At 36.3% G+C, this 21,349-nt stretch overlaps 1 protein-coding gene across 1 annotated transcript in view; it reads right to left on the reverse strand.

The window, feature by feature from the left end:
* The window catches only part of LOC139793035 (cadherin-7), a 77,987-nt gene that overhangs the window by 22,766 nt on the left and 33,872 nt on the right, over positions 1–21,349 (reverse strand). Inside the window, exons 3-6 of the mRNA XM_071737082.1 lie at positions 15,839–16,133; positions 8,216–8,335; positions 4,980–5,147; positions 2,415–2,602 (exon numbers count right to left, since the gene is read on the reverse strand). Coding sequence (XP_071593183.1) covers positions 2,415–2,602; positions 4,980–5,147; positions 8,216–8,335; positions 15,839–16,133 — 771 coding nt within the window. The remainder of the gene's footprint in view (positions 1–2,414; positions 2,603–4,979; positions 5,148–8,215; positions 8,336–15,838; positions 16,134–21,349) is intronic.

Below are 21,349 nucleotides of genomic sequence, written 5' to 3' on the forward strand. Positions count from 1 at the left end.
AGGAAAGAGCTATTTGCACTCAGAGATGTACAAAACGTCAAATGCAGGACAGTAGGTTTAGGCTTTGGAATCTGTAGATTCCAAGGTACAGACTTAATTTCTTTCCCAATTCCTTACTAAGAAACACATTAATGGTTGGACTTTATGATTTTGAAGGTCTTTTCCAACCAAACTGATTCTACGATCATCATGCAGGGTTAACGTCTTCCTGAGTCCATAGTGATCTAGCAGTTTAGGCTTGGTGGTTGAAGCCCATTTAACCTGTGTACACTGTCATCAGTGGCCTTCCATGTATCTCTTCTGCAGAAAACAATATGCAGTTGCCTGTTAGTTGCTGTGTTTGAGCTCTTCATTTACTTTCTTCTTTCCTAGCCAATGCTCTCTGCAGGGTGGCCAAGAGCATCTTTCAGCACTCAGCAAGGCACCGAGTTCCCTGGAGTCTAAGTAAAGAGCTAAGGGCATTCAGAGTTTTGGGAGGTGCTCATCAGCATAGGGACTCATCTTTGGATATGTCAGAGGAAAGAAAGCCAAAAATAGTAGGAAATGAGAAAAAAATTTTAAGACCAAAGAGATAAGTGTCTTAATTCCTGTGTCAAAACATAGCAGCATCTAGGTTTAAAAACTGTTAGCAAAATGGGGTATTTAATCAGGTCAAAATTTTGTAACCTTTTTAATGTAGTTCAGCTGCTATTTCATAGAGCACTTCTCAGGATGAATATTCAGTAGTAAAAAATACAGTTCAGCTCCCAAGCTATAGTGATTATAGAAATCATATATGTCAATTATTTAGTCTACTGTACAATACTGGAATCAGAATATTCCAGGAACAAATACGATGGCTACAGCAGCACACTGAAGACTAAAATGGACTCATTAGTTTCAAATTAGATTGCTGGAACTCTGACTGAATAAGTATTGCTCACCATGGCCCTGATAAAATCTCCCCCTCTAGGACAGGCATTCTGGTAGATTTTTGGCCAAAAACCTTAAATGAGCAAACTGAATGAGCATCACTGGAATTGGCTGTTGAACAAAGACAAAACTAACTTTTCAGCACTTGTATTTCAAACGTACTAAGGAGAAATTAGCACAGCTTTTAAGAAGCCTAAGATGGATGTTTTTGCCTCGAAAAAAATTACACATACATAACTTCTTGTGACATCTACAAATGCTTACCAGCTCTAAAGCAGGTGTTGAGGACATCAGAGATTTTCTCCATTGCTTTGCAATATCATGCAATATTAATCTTTCAAAGGAGAAATGTATATTTGTATGTTGCTGTATATTGCTTTAAAAAGAAATTAATGAACCAGGGAAAAAAAAAAAAAACAACACAAAAATACCATCCCCAAAAAAACCACCAAACAAACAGAACCAAACCAAAGAAACCAAACAACAAAAAACCTCCACAAACAAACAAAAGCTAACCACAATGATAGGTGAAGTTTACAGAGATTAAACTATATAGGGAAGAAAAATCTGCTATGGAATCATATTAACTACAGACGCAGATTTTTTTCAGGAACAAAGATATTACAGATATTCTGAAATAACAAGTCAGGCATTTAGGGGATCTTGAAGGGCTTAGCAGAGTGACAGCCATAGGTTGGGTATTGCCATTGACAAGCATTCACACATGAAATTGTGTGTGAAATCATATAGGAAGAGATTCTTCTGTCTAAAGTGTTGGGATTTTTTCTGTTCTCCTCAAAAATTAAATTTGCTTGTAGAATATTTCAGTATCCTTTTATTTTGTGAAAGGGTACCCTTTAGAGTATATTGCAGCAAAGTAAGAATGCAGGGGTTCAAGTATTTTATATAATTTCACAATTTTAAAATCTTAATTTTTTAATTGCACATACAGAAAACTAAGAATAAAAAACATTTCATAAAATATGTTCATTTCGTTTGAATTTTTAAAGTAATGTCTTATATTGTAAAACAACAATTCTTACTCATACATAATTTTAAGGTTATTAATGTGTTACTTCTGAGTACAAAACCACCAGCCAGACAATTAAATTCTTTCTTTTATTATTTTTTATTTTAATTTATTTTATATCTGGGATCCATTTTTTATTTGGAGCTTGCCTTTTTACTGTAAGATATATTTTCACTTTTTCTCTTTAAATAAAGGACAAATGAAACTGAACTTCAGATTCCCATCCAGACTCGTATGTTTGAAAAAATCCCCATCAAAACAATACAGCTATTGCCAAAAAGCCCCCCCAAAAAATTTCAATGTAAGCCATTAAAAATCTCAAAATCACATACGTGCATACACACACTGAAGATGAAATGTGTCAATGGAAACTTTTACAGCTGTTAGGCTCCTAGAAACAAAAGCTCAGTCTTATAACCTGTCTTCATCTTGCACAGATTCAACCAGAATCAGTGAGAAAAATCAGACTTACCTTCTGAATTGTTATGATTCCCTCTTGGGTGTCTTTATCAACAGAAATTTTGAATACTCCTAAACCATCACCATCCACAATCTTATACTCCATTTCAGCATTAGGTCCTACATCTGCATCTGCAGCTTTTATTCTGGCCACTACAGAAGACACTGGCAAAGACTCAGGGACGTTATACTGATACGATCCTGTGAAATTTAAAAATGTCATAAATTCAGAGTCTTCAGGAACTGTTGGCTAAAAAACAAACCAGAACAGGACAAAAAAACACAAAACAAGAGGAAAAGTACCTTTCTTAAAAATCTTTCTTAAAATCTACAGTCAATCATGCACTTGAATACTTACTCAGGATAACATAATGTATTGAATTCAAAATAAAATTACTCTTTTTTTATTTGTTTGGTTTTTTGTTAGGTTTTCCTTGTGATGGACTATAAGTACTATGAGAACAATTTCTTCCTATGGTGATAGAAGTACAATGAAGCGATGCAAAAACATAGTTCAAAACTTAAGTGCAAAACATGAAATGAATGCCTGCTAAAGATTTCCATTGCAGAAGATAGTTTTATTTGGTTCTGAGAAAAAGCAAAAAAAGTAAGTGAAACAATATAAATATGACCTCTTATTCTTTTATAGCTGTATATCTTGATTTGGTAGTTTGCAGCCTGAGCATGACTAGAAACCGACATAGTAAGTGCACCACCTCTATTCTTGAAAATTCCACCTTTTTTTCATTCAAGTAGAAAATGCCTATGCTGTCAAAAAGGTATTTGAGTGCAGTCGGTATCCAATAACACCTTCACCTTTAAAAATAACTTCTGTTCTATTATTACTACAAGCATTTGGTGGCTTGAAAAAACAGGAAATCTATTATGTACAGATCTATTTTGTATAACATTGGAGGTGAGCTGGAGTGGGCATGAGTATATTCTTCACATTACTGTAATTCTACTTAAAGAAAACTTTAAAAAAAATATTTAAATTTTATTTGTTTAAGGAAAAAACACCCCAGACAGAATGCTACAGCATATTATTAAACTGAGCTCTTCAGATCTTAGCATACAGCAGTGTACTCTTTTCTTTGGTTAGGATGAAAGCCTTGGTCAGAGAATGACCTCCTTCCTTACTCACCTCACCCTCTGAGGTGCCAATAAAAAACACATACGAGGTTCTGGTTGGGATAGACCAACCGAATGTCATGGGTGATGGACACAATGGACAACACACACCAGAGGTATGTCCATGATCAGAAAGACAACCACCCTTATCACAACATCAGTCTCAAGGGAAAAAAGAAGGGTTATAGTCTTAGGTGACTCCCTTCTGAGGGGAACAAAGGGGTCAACATGTTGGGCAGACCCCTCTCATCGGGAAGTATGCTGTCTACCTGGAGCCAAGATTAAGGACATCACTAGGAAACCTTGCCTGATGAGGTGGACTACTACCCCTTAATGATCTTCCATGTTGGAGGAGAGGAAGTAATGACATGCAGTCCTAGAGCAATTAAAAGAGACTTTAGGGCCTTGGGAAGAACGGTGAGAGATTCTGGTGCCCAGGTCATCTTTTTTTCTATTCTTCCAGTCACAGGAAATGAGATGGGAATGAAAAACTGTATCTAGATCATTGATACATGTCTTTGTGGCTGGTGTCACTGCCACAAATTGTTCCTCAACAATGGTATGGTGTATGCAGCACCAGGGATGTTGACACCTAACGGGAGAGACCTTTCTTGAGAGGGAAGAAAGTCTTTGCCCAGGAGATTGCTTTAAATAGGGCTTTAAACTAGATGTGAATAAGAAAGAGGGTAATATCAGCAGGCTTCCACATAACAAGCCATGGGATGACACACCTATCTTGAAGCAAGGGGCAATGGGCACAAGTTGCTCCAATTGAATGCAAGAGGAAAATTTTTCACTGTGAGGATAGTCAGACATTGGAATGGTTTCCCAGGGAAGTGGTGGATTCCTCAACCCTGGAAACTTTTAAGTCTCAGAACATGGTTCCGAGACATATCATATGAACAATAATATTAGAAGGGTTGGACCAGATGATCCTTGAGGTCCCTTCCAATCTAACATTCTACGATTCTAAGAAAGTAGATGGCAGATGGAGGAAAGATGACTTTCCAGATCTTCTGTTTTTAACTCTTTAAGAAATACTGTATGCACAAGACAAATCCTGCTAAAATGATAAAGGAATCTAAAGGATTAACAGTCAAGTTAAAGAAATATGCATCATGAAGTGCAGCTGGCAAACACTAAGTATCTATTAAGGTTTATCTTCCTTTGTGTTTTTACTCACAGAGAAGAAGTAAAACACACTAATAAATGCACCTGCTGCACATCACTTCATATCAACTGATCTGAAACATATCAGCTAAAGAAAATAATCTTTCAATGTAGTTGTAGTAGTAATAATGATAAAACTTGCTGCCAGCAATTCTCAAAGTACTTAAAATGGAAGTTGAGTAATTTTACTCTTTGTTTGGAAATAGTATGGCACGTAAAGAAAATAATTTTTTTAAAAAAATAATATTTCAACTCATACTTTTACATTGTAACTTACGTCGTGGAAAGCGAGGTGGGTTGTCATTAACATCAGTCAGGGTGACAGTTACAGATGTAGTCCCTGATAATCCACCGTTCTGCCCAACCATGTCTTTTGCTTGAATAACAAGTAGGTATTGGTCCTTGGCTTCCCTATCCATATTCGGAAGTGCAGTCTTGATAACACCTGCAGTAAGACAAGGTATGTCAATGGTTGCACAAGTAAATATCTTGCAGTGAAAGTGGATTTTGTCTTTAAAAGATAGCAGCTGATCAGTGATTACAATAAGAGAGGAAGGAGTTTATATCAACCCTAATATCTCATTTTTGACTAGGAGAGGAACTGACATATTGCAAGCTTATTTTAAGTTGTCACCTGTGGAAAATGGGATGCTCAGCCACCATAAGCAATAAAATTACTCTTGAGTCAGATAGTGAAAACACAAAGTGCCTGCCAGCTCCTTGAGACGTGAAGAAATTTGGGTGTGAAGAAGACACAAAAGAGCAGAGAAGCAGCCATGTTGGTAACAGCTCTGGGGGCTCAGCAGAGCAAAGGATTCAAATGTTTCAAAATTGGCTGTCAGCCCACAGAGAAAGGACTGTGACTGGACATGAGTATTCTGCCTGTCTCTGCTGCAGCCAAGCAAAATTAAGAGACGGTGGCATTGCATTATAAAAGTAAGGGATGTAGCCAGCTTCCTGGGTTCGTCAGGTTCATTGTCCTTGTGTTGCTGGGTCCTGTTCCTTGATTCCATTTTTCCCCATGGTCATGGTTGTCTGTGGTCCACGCAGTGGTGTCTCCTCATTCCTATGGGTCTCTTCATCCTCCTCCTCATCACCAGAACCTTGCCATGTGAAAGTGTGCCCCCCCTTTCCTCATTAACCTCAGGTCCTGCCCTCACACCTGCACTTCATTGCACAACCCTGCAGGGGAAAAAACGGTGATGGACTCACCCTTTCTTTGCCCTAATCCCATTCTTTCCTACCTCTTCCCCCTTGGTTACTTGTTTCTTGGCATACATATACATATATATATATATATATATATATATATATATATATATATTTTATTGGGCATCCCTTACCTCTCTTGAACACTCATCCCTTAATTGGCTATCTATCCCCAGAATAAAATTCCAGTTTGTGCTTACGAAGTGTCAGTCCTTAATTTGAGAAAGCTCCTGGGTAGTGGCCAACTCTTTCTCACGTTACATAAGCTCATGGACTGTGACATCACCAATCCCATGGATCCTTACTTAGCATTAGATTCTTTGGATAATGCCATCCATGACTGTTTTTTCCAAATATTACCTATCTGAACTATAGACTTCATGATGTCTTGGGTAACATTCCCTTTCCTGGTTAAATATCTTCAGTGTTTTCCCACTCTAAAAGAGTCAGAAAGAACAGAATTTTCTGCATTCATTTTTAAGATTCGAAGGTCAAGATAAAATTTCACAATGTCTTAAGCAGTCATTCACAATATTATCTCTCAGTATTAGTGACATTGTGTCACACTCCATGTACGTATGAAATTCTTATTTTACCATACATTTGCTCTAACAATACCCACTTCTAAAGCATTAATTAAGGTATTTTTCATTTATTAATGGAAATATGGTGAAATCTGAAGCAGTTTTTCTTACATACATTTGATGATCTGCATACAATTTGCAATTATATGATTTGAAATGAAATCCTGAAGAAAGTTTCATGTTTCATTCTTTCTGTTCTGTTTATATAGACTGGAAAATAAATATGCCTTCTCCAAACGTGATGACTTTATGAATATTTCATGCTTACTACACGCTATAGCCACTAACTGTATTTCCAGAGAGGCAGCCATTTACTCTGCCAGCACTTAGTGTCAGCAGCAAAGGAAACATAAACAAACTAAATAAAGGAGAGAGGCACATTGGGACACATATCTATTCATCTGATATTTGTTGAATATTTAGTTAGAGTTTGATTTCTTTCTTCCCTTATGAACGCAGGGCTTGCCATTAATCATCGGTGTCAAAGCCTTTATTTAACAAACAGACTGTCTGGCACCATTTCAACCATTTTACAAGACATGTTAAAATACAATTAATACTCAATTTCATAATGTTATTTGTTCTACATTTCATTTTTTGGCCTGCTCGTTAAATTGCCAAGCAACGTTAACCAATCATTTGAAAGGTAATTATTGTGCACAAAAGAACCTTGAGCATCACATCAAAGTGAAAATATATGCAAACAAATCAGTCTGAATCCTTAAAGGTTTTGATTTAGCAGAAACTACCATATTATTGTTTGAGAGCTTTCTGTAGTCATGATGACAATATGCATTGTACATACGTATGGGTGGACTAAAAAAGAGAGCAACACTATAACCTGTAATCATTGGGAAAATAGAAAGTGCTGTATATCTCTGCTGAGGATAGACCTGTTGCAATCTGAAGATAAAGATAGTACTTATTTCTGCAGTGTTAGGTGTTGTTTAATAGTGTGACCTTTTGGCCATCGAATTGGGATTCAGATCTGATTTACATCACAGATTGTTTATGACAAATAGGGTAAACAGTTTTTTTCTCTTCTTTTCTTGTCTGTCTCTGAAATGAAGATTATAATCTTTGTCCATGTTGATGGAAGGTTAGGCAGTAAAGTGAACTGAGAGACAGGACTTATTTTCTTGCTCTATGAAAACACAGAGTTTAAAATATTCACAAAATTTCATGAAAGTAGTAAAGAAGAGTTCCACCAGTAATTTGGATAGAAAGTGGAAGCAAAATGTTCTACCAGATAAGGACAGGAAGCACATAGCTGCCTTGTTCAAAGAAATAAGGAAAAGACACATTTCCCGTGATAAAAGTTCACTTTAAAAAGTAGAATTTAGAAGTGATCATGCCATAAATCTACACTTAGGGAAATCCAGCTATATGACATTTAGATATTTCTAAAACAAACATCTGAAACTTGTTCACAGTATTTTGAAATTTTCATTGATTAAAAAGACAGAAAATAACAGCAGACCAGGGATCTAGTAGATTGACAAGAAGATAAAGAATTCCCATTCCAGCAATGTCTGCTTATCACACAGCTCAGATTTGTGGTTTTCATCATCTCTTCTGAAGAATAAGAAATTAAAAGATCGATAAAATCCAAATGTGTTCAATTAACCAACAAACTACATTATAAGTTCCTAGCTAGTTTTTAAGGAATAATTTCTTTTTTTTTTCTCAGCATTACTGTAGAGGGTTTATGGAAAGTTACCTGTTTTTGGCTCCACAGAAAAGTAAGGTTGTCCTTGCAATATGCTGTAAACCACTCGAGCACTGTTGCCATATGTAGGGTCATCTGCATCAGTGGCTGTCACTTGAACCACAGAGGTACCTGCAAAATATTTAGGGGCCTGTTGTACATAAAAGACACGTAAATCTGAACTATACTTATCCAACAATATTTGCCAAAATATAACTAGGAAAGAGCCAGGTGGCTTTTTCACAACTGCTCATCATTTCCATGCTGATTCAACTTAAGAGTACAAGGTCCCCTTTGCAAACAAGTACTATTGGCAATTACTGAGTTCCATCTTCCCAAGTAGTCTCAGCCTCTGGCTCATAGCAATAAAAACATAGATTTGGTACCTCCCCCACTCTATGTCTGCCTTTCGGTTGTTGGAGGGTGTGAGAACAATATTTCTTAAATGACATCTAAAGTATGTGATGTCTAAAGTATGCATAGTAATAGGCATATGCCTTTGAAAAGGCATATCCCCTTCTCCCATTGAAGAGAAGTTTGTTTTTAAAAACTGTGATGAGAAGATAGAGATTAATATACATATATATACATATATGTGCTTATATATGTATACATATATATGCAGATACATATATATACATATATAAATATCATGTATTTTGATAATTATACACAGACACATATATATATAACTAATTTTAGCCTATACATTTTTTACCTTTTTATAATGGGATGGATGAAGAATTTGTTTCAGCTCAGAGAAAAACTGAATTCCTCTAAGAAGTAGCAATTTAATTTAATAGTCTGAAATACCACAGTATCAGCTGTGTTAGTAATCTTCCGCATAAAACATTTCTTGTGCGAGATATGGCTCTATGTTGACAGGAATAAGAAAGCAAAATATCTAACTGGTGGGCAAGAAAGCCATATTTTGTGAGGATCTCATTTTGCATCCAACTCCTATTCATTATATTCCCCATGTCAGTTCCCATTTGTTTTGTTCTGCACAACAGATTCCATGATGTATGCTGACAGCAGAATAAAACACTTGGGAGCCAGGGCCTTGGCCATGGTCACCACCCTTTGATAGCCAGAAAGAATAATTTTTTTTCACACTGGCAGATTGTCTGAACATTGAGACCTTCTCTTCAACATCCCAGGGACGCATTTAAAAGTTAGGTTGCAAATTAATATGGTAGTAATTTGGCAGATGCCCAGTAAAGGTCTCCAACAGAGGATCAGATGCCTTCATAAACTGGATTTAGACACAAGTTTAGAAAAAAGCATTTGTTATAGAGAGTGTTCATTTTCTGAACCAACACATTTTTGATAGAAGAAAATGGGAGCAGCAAGTCTAGAAATCACTCTAAGAAAACAAAGCAATAGCATGTGTCCAGGGTGAATTTAACATAAGTTGTATTGTGGTCAGTTTTATTTGGTTTTTTTTTTTGCTTTTTTTTTTCCAGGAAATTGGTGGGAGAAAGTTCTGAAATAATTTATATCTGAAACAGAACATCTCCCACCCATTTCCCTCATCTTTTCAATTTTCAGTTAAGTAGAGATCATAGATGGGCCATGAGACAAGGCCAAAGGCTTGGAGAGAAAGGGAAAGTGCAGCCCTCCATAAATTGATCCAAATTACAAATACTTTGACCTCACTGAACAAATTCTGACCAGAAATGATAATTTATAAAATAACTTTATTAACTTGCGTCCTAGCTAACCCACGTTTTTCATCTCTCTACCTGAAGACTGCATGACAAAGTATTATGACTGCAATTCTATTTTAGATGCAATTTTTCTCTCTTGAGGACAATCTAATATTTTGGATAGGGAAAAGGCTATTATCAAACTGAAATTTCACATGCAACTATTAAGTAGATGGTAAGTTTAAAAAGAAAATTGGTAGTTAATCCATCATTTATCAGTTATAGGACTTAAAATATACCAATTTTCTGTTCACCAGTAACTAAGAGCCTTGAATCAGTATGTCAAACTAATTTTACAGATTAGTCTGTAATGCAATTTCATACAGGAACCTATTTTAAACTTGCCAGAGCCTCTCCAGATTTTGAGTACAAAGCTATCATAATGACTATTTGACATCCTGTGTTCTTTGTGAAAGCCAAGCTTACCACATTTACAAAGTACCTAAGCCCTGCCAATGAAGCTTACAATGTCTGCAAATATTGGCCAAAGTGCTTATAAACTTCACACACAGTTATGTCTCTGCTTCTTGCTCTTGCTGCTTTCAAGGACTCCAGCCCAATACAAGATCAAAGAAATTAAAGGCTTTGTAACCTCAACACAAACATTTTGGAAATCCTGCAAGCTTAGAAGTGTTTGTTTCCTGTAAAAATCTATTGATGTAGCAAACAATCCCTCTACATTCTGTGAGATGAATAAAGTCAGTAGCTGAATCTAATTGCTTCTCTCCCAAAACACATAGAACCTTTAGAAAAGTTGTGGGGTTTTTAAGTAGAAATTCTAACACCAAAACCTTTTGCATTCATCCCGAGTATAATCAGTTACTGGAAAACAATGATACTTTTCTAGTTCCTTTGTTTGTTAATCAACTTCACACAAACCTCAGGAGGCAAAGATCTTTAAAAAAACCCTGTTATTGTATTTCTTTGCAAACAAAACCTTTGAGCTCCCAGAAGTGCCATACCAAGGGAGAGATTTCTGCACAATGTATTTTTAAAAAATGTGTAAGCTAACATAAGATTTGCTAACTAAATGAAAAGTCCTACACATAGAAAATCAGTTCCAAGAAAACATAATGCACAGAATGATCAGCTCGAGAAGATTTCCAGAGATTTTCCTAGAGGAAGCAGATTTCTCTTGAAGAAGAATAGGAATTCTTTCAGAGGATGATCATTCCAACACAGACTTGTCCTCTTTTTCTTGAAGTGTATTGATACCTAAGTCGTATGATTATTTTCCTTTTAAAAGTAACCAATAAAACTCTATGGATACTCACAGATGTCCAGTAAATCTATAGGTTGAGGAAAAATGGGCAGTTGTATTGTAATTCCAATTTCATCATCTTCTAAGAGAAGAGTTTGTCTTACTACACTCAAATTGAGTTTCCTTTTATTTCTGAGCATTTTGCCATATCTCATAACACAGGCAATCAGCTGTCATCCATGTGTCCAAGATTAGGACCTAAAGGTAAGGTGGAACAGTCCAGAAATGACACCACACTCTCACTCCATCCAACAAAATGTGTGTCCCAGTAAATATTGGTTATGGCAACATTGCTCAGAGTCCTAGACTGCAGGTGTAAACAGGACACTAACCCTACCTCAGACTTGTTATAACGTGTAGCATCACACCTACAACTTTAAATATTTCCAGCAGTTTGTATTTCTGACATGCATTGAAAAAAAAAAAAAATAATTAGGGGATATTTACTGAACAAGTGTCATTTCCTCTTAGATATAGATTCCTCTACCATTGTTTTTCTCTACAATTTCTTTTTTTACAAAGCCTGAATACCAGCTCATTAAAAATTCTATATGTAGAAACCTCATAAACTTTTTCACCAATTGCAGCAAATTCTGAGGGAAAATCTGTGCTGCAAATCAAAGGGTGTTCTACATATTTCATTACTGATGTCAACTAACAGCACAGGGAATTTTGTGTGGCTGGAACAGATTTCTGTTGGGTTTTGGTTTATTTTGGTTTGGTTTGGTTTGATTTAGTTTGGTTTATTTTAGTTTCATTTGGTTTGGGTTTTTTTTCCAGAGTTTTTAAGTTGTCACTTTTCCTTAACCTTTGATAGATATTGGTAGATATTACAGAATCACAGTAATCTGAGAACATGACATACTTAATTCTGATATCAGGGTAGAAGGAAGAGAGTTTTTCTAGAAAGGACCTTGAATTTAGAATGCTATTTGTACTTTCATTTACCCAAAACCAAGATTCAGCAATGTTTGTGACATGTTGCAGAGGTCAAATTTTTCTGTGACATAGCCAGATGATGATGAAGTTTATTTAGAGCTGGAGATCCTTCAAAGAGATCCTTTTTAAATTTCTGAATTTATTGTTTTAGAAACCTCTACACAGAGCTTTCTAAAAATATTCTTAGCAACTTGTGTGGTATTTTACCAAATCCTTTAAATGAGTTTATATGAGAAATGCTTCTGTGACTTCAGTCTTTAACATTGGTGAAATAATTTAGGAGAAAACTTGTTTCCAGAACAAGATGAACTTAAATGCTTATTTTTCAAACTGCATAAACCCTAACCAATGAACTGTAGCCACATTAATAAATTAAAATAGACACATAAAGGTAGTCAGTCATTAAAGGCATTGACTAGTATTAACTAATGATGTGTAATATGTGTACTACACAAAATAATTCTGTGATGGCATCACATTTCTATATGATACCAGTTTGTAGAAATATTATACAACTTTACTGTCAAGTTACCCATAATACTGGCTTAATTCTCATATGCAACTGCCTGGTTTGGTTCTGGTCCATACCATATGATATTTCTGTGCTTCTTCCATGGGCCTCTACCCAGAACTGCTATGGCAATGACTCCACAGCTTTTCCCCTTCAGGAGTGTTAAGGGGAAGTAACAGCACCTGGGGGCAAGTTCTGCCCTCTGACCCAACCCTGAGCAGCAGCAAGGCGAGATAAAGTGAAGCAGAGAGGGCTTATGACTGGAGAAGGACACTGGCCCTTCATCACTGGCCCTGCATTCAGGTTCTCAAAACCCCCTACCTGCTTGTACCAAAGATTTAAATATGGCATAAGGCTCTTATTTTTTTATTATTATTTATTTATTTATTTATTAATAAATGCGGTAAGAAAGATTTATTGTTCTGAGTAACAAGCAAAGTTGCTGATATGTCTGGAGAGTAGAGAAGATTAAACAAAACCAAAACCAGTGGAATGGTTTGGTATTTTTATCCTTATTTCCCTTGGCTATAAGCCAAAGAGATCAGCATCTCACATCTATCTTTTTCATCAGCATCAGAGGAATACTCTTTTAACTATAATTTACAGTATTTTATTTTAAATATGACACTGCTAGACTTTTTTCAAATAAGAGACATACTTCAAAAAAACAAAACAAAAAAACCACTATGATTTTCAGATAAGCCATATCTTTGAGGTTTTTGCTATTAATAGATTTACAAGCCATCAAGATATTTGCCCTACCCAGAATAATCAATATAATTGGGCCTTACTCAAATATAACTTGAGCTGAACTGAAGTAATTTCAAATAACAGGAAAGATTGACTTTAATTACCCTTGGATAATGTCTTAAAATATTTGTCAAATAAAATAGAGAATCATTACACATGCATAACCATTCATTAGGTTAAAGGTTATAATTCTATCTTTGTAGTTAATTTGGGTTTATAATCCTATGAGCTCTTTCATTTGTTTTAATATCCAATTAAAAATCCTTTTCATGGATATAACTTTTAACAAAATAGGAGAGACATACTTTAGTTATCCTTAATATTTCATGAATAATCTAGGTGATTAATAAAAAAATGTGTATATGAATAAACTATGAATCAGTGTGACTATGTAAGCAAGTACCACACAGACATTTTGTGGTAATCCTTAACTCACTAACAATGCATCATTTGGTAGTTGTGTAATATAAACCACAAAGATACATAAATGCTGGTTTCAGGAAGCTCACAAAGATAAAAAAAAAAAATAAATCTCAAAGAGTGCACAATTCTCAGTTTTGCAAAATATTCTATATAAATTGAAAATATATTTGATGCTACAGTCCATATGGGAGAGAATTTCTTTCAGTCATTTATTTTTGCTCAAGAACATATGCATGAGGTTTATTTTGAAAAATACTCCATACTCATACTCATATTCTCCACTTCACACTGTGTACTACCCCCTGTTAGATTTACAATATATTTTTGAAACAAATGGAGCATGGATGAAGAGTAGAGGCACGGATTTTTGTGTGTAAGCAAACCCGATAAATCCGAAGTTGTTATCCATACGTCAATATGGCAGTATAGGACAAGACAGAGGTAACTCACACAAAAGGGAAATGGGGAGATACTGCTTTCCAGGAAAAAAGACAAAGCTGCAAGAACCTTATAGTTGCTGCATGCTATAGTTCAAATAACCTCCTTCTAAAATAAAGCAGCAATTAAAAATATATTTTTAGAGAACTTATTTTTCAAGTGCTGAATATTTATGTTTTACAATCTTAGATTATCTGTTTTTATAAAGTGTAGCAGTAAAAATTTCTCAACAATATCTTAAAACTTCATCTCCTCCCTGAGGATCCTAAAAAGCTGTGTTCAGCTTTCCTTCCAAGGCTACTATTCTCATCAGCCATCCATATATTGTTTAAGTGACTATGAAATAATTCCAAATATCAAATGAGAAATAGTGTCTATGCTCACTGCTTAATAAAATAATTAATTAGAAAACTCATTAGCAATGTCTTATATTCGATCAGCTCTGAAGATGAGTTTCAAACATAGAAGCAATGTTGACTGATGATTCCTGCAGGGCTCATAGGCAGGAAAGACTTTCTCTCTCTCTCTAGCTCTAATTTAGAAGCACTATTTTAACACCCAAAACCAGAGGAGATGATGTTGAGGAAACTACAGCAAATTCTGTACCACCATACCTACTGTAGGAGTATCAAACTTTGATATGGTTTGAAATCAGTCAAGCAATGAAACTACTAATCTCAATCAACATATAACTCTCTTGATTTGAAGTGAGATTTCTTATACACATTTTTCCACTGAAGTAGATTAAGTTATTTTTTTTTAGCTGCATTCTTGCATTTATAATTTTATGCTGAAGTAAAATTTACTGAAACTTATCTGATGCAAACTCTTATCTGGTCTGAATAGGTCAACTTTCAAAGGAAAGATGGCACCTGACAATAGATGAGCATTGTCTCTTTAAAATTAAGAAGTAGTGGATTTGATGATAAAATTCTTCCTTAATTCAAACTCAGGAAAAATTAGCATTACTTCTTTTCCAACTAAATGCCATTCTTCTTTAATTCCACTGGATGTTTGAAACTATCTGAAGTTCTACCCTAGTCCCTGCTTTTTGAATCTATTTTCAAGAGCGATGTATTTCAATGTTAGAAAACGTGTAAAGTAAACTGCTACTGACATATATGCAACACTACCAAAAAAAAAACCAACCAACCTAACAAACAAAAAAAGCCCAAACAGCAACAAAAAAAATACAAATAGAAAACCTCACTCTGCATTAGCAGAAGTTTGAAGAGCTTTTAAAGAACAGACTTTATCTGAACAAAATTATACATTATCACCTCTGAGTACCATAGGATATGTGTGAAACCTATTATTGCTAATGAGAATTGTAAAATAAAGCCTCTGGGCACTGGAATGTGAAATACACCATAAAATGCTTATCTGAACCCCTATTTAGCTATTTCAGTTTCACAACATTTTTTTCAAAGGGTAAATACTTAATCTAGCATATTATTTCCAGTGAAGTCTCGAAATATCTAACTGTTGCAGGTGCCTCATAGATAATTAAGTAGCTCAGTGCAACACAGTACAAAACAATGAATTTTTTAAAAAGGCAATAGGAAGAAATTTCCCACGACACCAAAAGTGTATTTTGCACTTACCCACGGGAGACATCTCAGGAACTCCGGCAGTGTAAGGACCATCCAGAAATTTGGGCTCATTGTCATTGATGTCCTGAATCTTAATGACGAACTCAGATTCTGGTTCCACAGGTTTATTAGTCAGCCTATCTAGTGCTTGTGCTCGGAGTGTGTAGTAGGCCTGCTCTTCTCGATCCAGCCTCTTTGTAGCATGAATATCCCCCGTGTTCTCATCAATAATGAAAATGGAACTTGCCCCTTCGCCTGACAAGATGTATTTGATGGAACCATCTCCTTTATCAACATCAGAGTGAAGCTGGTGAAAAATTGATGAGAGATGAGATTAACTTACAAGAGAGTCAGTGGCATGGAGATATGTAAAAATAACTCGTATGTCAAGCAGTAATACATGAAATTTTATTGTTCTTGGAAAGATAAGGTGAATATTTATCGTGCACAGCATGTGAGGGACCATTAGAATCTGTCAGCTTGCTCTTTTAAGCAAGATAATTTCATTCTTTCCTGCAATCTCATTCTCAAATGCATTTGATAATGTCTTACAGTTTTTTCACACCTAAGTTTTACATAGACATACACACATAATTATAACTACTATTTTATCCTTCTCTGAATTAAAGTACCTTGTTGCTTTAAGCTTATAACACTTCTGAAGGGTGAGACTTCAAACAAATGTCACTTTAAACCTAATGTCTGTGTGGTTTTGCTCCTGTGCATATATGGGAAATGACCTACAGAACTCCTCAGTGTTTACTGTGTAAAGCAACAAAACATATCAAATTAATTAAAACGGATGGGTTGATATATTCTTCACTATAATCTGAACGGCCTCATTTCCATATTTTGTTTTCTGTTATCTAACTTGAGGAAAATGGAGAGTGTGAGAAAAGACCAAGAAACATCCTGACACCACCTGTACTACACAGCATCAAAAAACAGGTGTAGTTTCCCTGACACTACTTGCAGTAGGCACAGAACAAATGTAGTTCTGTCGGTCAGAACTTACCTTCTGTTAGAACTGCAAGACAGATTTACAGAAAGAAATTTTCCTCCTCATCAGTTAAGTTATAGAGCAATACAAGTTTTGTAGCTCTGTTCTGTCTACTAAGTGTCACCTTCCTGTTACAGAACACAGATTCAAACAGTTCTAATGTACTTCTCGCACTTGTAGCATCAATGATTGATCAGGATATGGTAAAGTAACATACACAAACATGATATGTTTATGCTACAAGAGAAACCAACAGTAAATTTCAAAGTACTTGGCTCACTGGTTGAAAAGTGGATTATTACTTGTAAATAGCTGAGGACAATATTAAAGATGTTCAGATACTTTATGTCTCTTATCTACTTTGTACATGTCTTAACTTTGTGTCATACTGAGTTTGGAGCTAACTCTACTGTCATTATCATAATTTCTTCCACTAACATTTTTTTTTCCTCTCAGCTGGGAGTATCACTAAGATAGTAAACACTTCCAGAATATGTGCAGAAAATTGCTATCTCAGGCATAACTTAGCACAGCTGCAAAAACCTTTTCCTATTTCAGCAGGGAAGTATTCGTGATCAGTTTTGTATTTTTTCAGCTGGATGAAAAGCTGCCTATTTCTTACACATTATTTCACTTACACTGCCTGGATATCTCATACTTATGCAATTACAGTGCACTGCCTCTCCCTCTTTTAAGACATAAATTGAGTCTGAACTTTGGACTGGATCAAAAAGCAGAACTAGGGTGTTTAAATCAGATTAGCTATATTATTTCAAAATACGGCTTATCCTCACTCTTCTGCTCCCTAACTCCTGAGACAACCAAACAAGCCTGAGATTTCTTTGGTGAAGTTCCCCAAACATTTCAAGTCCTGCTTCTCAGCACATTCAGGATTAGTAAACGCTGACACTGTGAGCAGATCAAGGTAAAACATATCTCACATCCAGGCTCTTTCAAGATCTGCAGTACTGTATATTCCTCAGCCCTAATGGCTGGGGGGTTATTGAAGAAACTGCACCTCTGTTCACCTCACAAATCTTGCTGCTTTTTCAAACTTGACTGGAAGAAATACTGCTCTTTCCTACAAAGGAGCACTGGCCTGTGCAAGTAAGGATCTGTCTGCCTTGTGTTTTATTAAGACCTACCTCAGGGTACATAAGTGTCCTATGCGCTACAGAGGCTTTGGGTTGGTTCCCTACACAGCCAGTATCCTACAATCTAGATTGAAATGCTGAACATCACATTAGCCAAGAACTGAATATATGGGCTTTTGATTTCTTCAAGGCCTTCAGCTTTCTCCATATCCCATATTATAGCAGAGCCTTGGTCCTTCTGTGGTGGCTGAGACTTTCCGATTTTCCCTGTAAAAGCCATTTCACATTTTGTGGAGAGAAAAGAAAGCCACACCAGCACAGACAGCAGTTCATCATGCAGAAAAGCTTTCTGAAGGTTAGAGATGGGCAAGTGGATGTCAGGCAGAGAAGGGAAGGGATCCCATGTCTCAGCTTCCTGAGAGCAACACAGCACTCTCTCATGGGGGTGAAGTCAATCTTATCAGCAGGCCAGAGTGTAGCATTCACACCTGGGGCTTATGATACAAGGCTGCACATCTTCCCTTTCACCTTGTATTTAAATCCCACCCTACTCTGAATAACTTTCTAGCAGTGTTTCCAAAGAAAAGAGTCTTTCAGGGGAGAGGCCAGAAGTGTAAACTCTTAAAGATGTGCTGAGTCAGGCTTTCACATCCCAGAGAAGGAAGAAATTCTGTAGCTTCAGCATTTCCCATTTGCTCACTCAGTGGCTCACTGATTAAGACATTGTTTTTAAGGAGTCCCACTCTGAGGTCCATAAATCTCATGGATTAGACTACAGTAGTTGGTGCCCTGCAGTGAAATACTGAGCAGAAGCCACTTTTTGGAACAGTGCCTTGGTAGAGAACTGCTACTGCACGGATTAGTAAAGTGATTAGCGATAACCTTTGTTACGCCAAGGTTGAGGCTCTGGGAGAGTAAACTTATTTGTATCTTTTATTAAAGCTTTTGTACTAAGCCTGTAAAAAACCCATGCTCAAGTTAGTAAAGAACCATTCTCTACCTACTTAATTCCAGAAAGGCAATATATAGCTCAAGATTTCACTTTGGCACTATAATAAAATCAATTCTATGTAAAGCTCTATAGATTTTTTTTTTAATATTTCTATGAATATTTTACTGTCAATCTGAGATAATTTAAAAGTGTTATAGAAGAGAACAATGCAAAAATAAACTAAGCTAACAAAATCCTGACATATGTTTGATGCAGTTTTCAGATCACCTTTATTCCAGTTCCACTTAATATTATCCCTCCAAACAGAGATCTCTGAAGTCATTGATAAAGAGGCATCACCTTATTGACAGCTCTGCTGCTACCAGCTATTTAATTTGACATCATGAGAAGTGGGGGGGGGGAAAAAAAAAAAAGAAAAAAAAAATTTCCTTCTACGGTTGACTTTAGAAAACCCTTTGCACATTCTGGGTTTTTTTGATGTTTCTGTTTGCCTTGGCTTTTTTTGTCCCCCCTTCCTTGTCTCTCCTTCCCCCTTTTTAAGAAGAAAGTACATTTAAGAATGAGACCTGGGATTTTTATTTCTTCTTCTGATTAAGTTGGCAATAATTACATAGAATGATGTTAGTCCTCCAGGCAGTGGTACTTTTCTGGAAGGATTCAGAAAGCATTTATGGGGTATTATCTACTAGCTTGTCCATCCTTCCACTTTTTACAAACACATTCATGTAAGCAACAGAACTACAGCTCAGTCTGTAGCTGTACACAGGGACTAAGACTGTAGAAGTAGAGAGGATCAAGACAAAGGGAGTTTCCAATTCTTTTTTTTCAAGAGGCACAAGGACTCAGTGATTCACAGGATAAATCTCATCTGATCCCATTCTGGAATGTCTCAAATTTTCTTTCAGAAGAAATTTTCAATAAATATTGCAAATAAAATTCCACCCTATGTTTTCTGAAAGAGGAAGGCTAAAGTAAACATGTCTGGGCTGTATACTTCTAAGTCACCTCATCCAGTGCTGCCTCCACCCAGTATCAATGACAGACACACTCCAGTTTGCCTTTCAAGTAACTTTCATGTGACCTTGTTTTCAGTATGAAATTCATTAACCAATGCTGATCCCATTGCTTATTTCTTACATTCCACATGCATTTAAACTGAAGATTTTAAGAGTTTCGGTGCTGGGCATTCCCTGCATTACACCATGTACTAGAAAGAGTACATAAGAACATAAAAGGGAAGCAGCAAGACTCTGCAGAAAAATGATGCTATTTTAACAGAAGGATAACTTTTGATGCCCTAGGAAAGTTATGAGTGAACAAATGTAATGAGAAAAGCCACACAAGCCTTGTGGAAGCAGAGAGGGCCGGTACATAAAATACGTGCACTTTTTTTCAGAAGGTGCCCTCTACTGCCCCTCTAGAGGGCACTTTACTGAGTGCCCTCTGCTGTCTCTGTACTCCACTTAAAGAGAATGTAGTTATATCTTCTTAGGCCCAACTCCTCTCTGCTTTAGAAAGTGCTTGTTTAGATCTGTGTGAGAGAAGGAAACAGTCAGCTTCTCTCAGTAGCAAAGGCACTCTTACCCTAGCGCCTTTAATGAAAGCAATTTTGTCCTCATGTTCTTTGGCTCTGCAGCAATACAGCTTAGCATCGGGTCTCAAATAATGCGTTTATGTTTATGTGGACACTTAGGATGATGATTATTCTGGGAAAACCTAAATAATTTCCTTCAAGATCCCTAAAACTCCAGAGTTCCTAGGTTTTATCTATTTGTAGGCACAGATCTTGCATCATTTGCCATTAAATCATGCTAATGAAGTATTTTCAATAGAGAAAACCATGTATTTTTATCAGTAAGCAGCGATACTGCACTGCATTAAAAGCAATTTCTCTGTCAATGACTGATCTATTTGAGGTCTGAGTGAGAGGTTTGCTCTTTCTCTAATTTTCAGTTAAGGGTCCATTACAGCAGGTGCAATGTTTATATTCCAATCTTCTCCATTTTTACTTCCCCAAAGATCTACCAGTTGCTCCTCCCTGTGGCAGCCTGACCACTGTTTCATTGCAAAGTTTACAGAACCTGGTGAAAAGGAAGAGCACAAGGAGAACATGAGGAGCTGCCAGGTTTCCAGCACCAGCAGGATCACTGAGGTAGTGGTGAAAGACCAACAGAGAACAACAGGAGATGCTTCTTCAGTAAAACCTAGTTCTGTAGCTGAGACTTGCAGAACAATTGAAAAGTTATCATGGGGGAATTACCTTGCCTGCACCCTTTTCTTACTCACTGTGTAAGTAACTAGAAAGGGAGGAGATGAATGAAAATTGTCTCCTTGTGATTCTGCAGGCATTCATAATTCTTGACGACATGAAAATGACAACTGCAGCTTTATTCCTGACTTCTCACTGCACTTCTTTAGTAAAAGCAAGTAGGGACTAGGAAGTAAAAAAGGACAAAAGGAAGAAAGAACAAGCCAGG

Source organism: Heliangelus exortis, chromosome 2 (assembly GCF_036169615.1).
Source record: "Heliangelus exortis chromosome 2, bHelExo1.hap1, whole genome shotgun sequence".
Taxonomy (NCBI): domain Eukaryota; kingdom Metazoa; phylum Chordata; class Aves; order Apodiformes; family Trochilidae; genus Heliangelus; species Heliangelus exortis.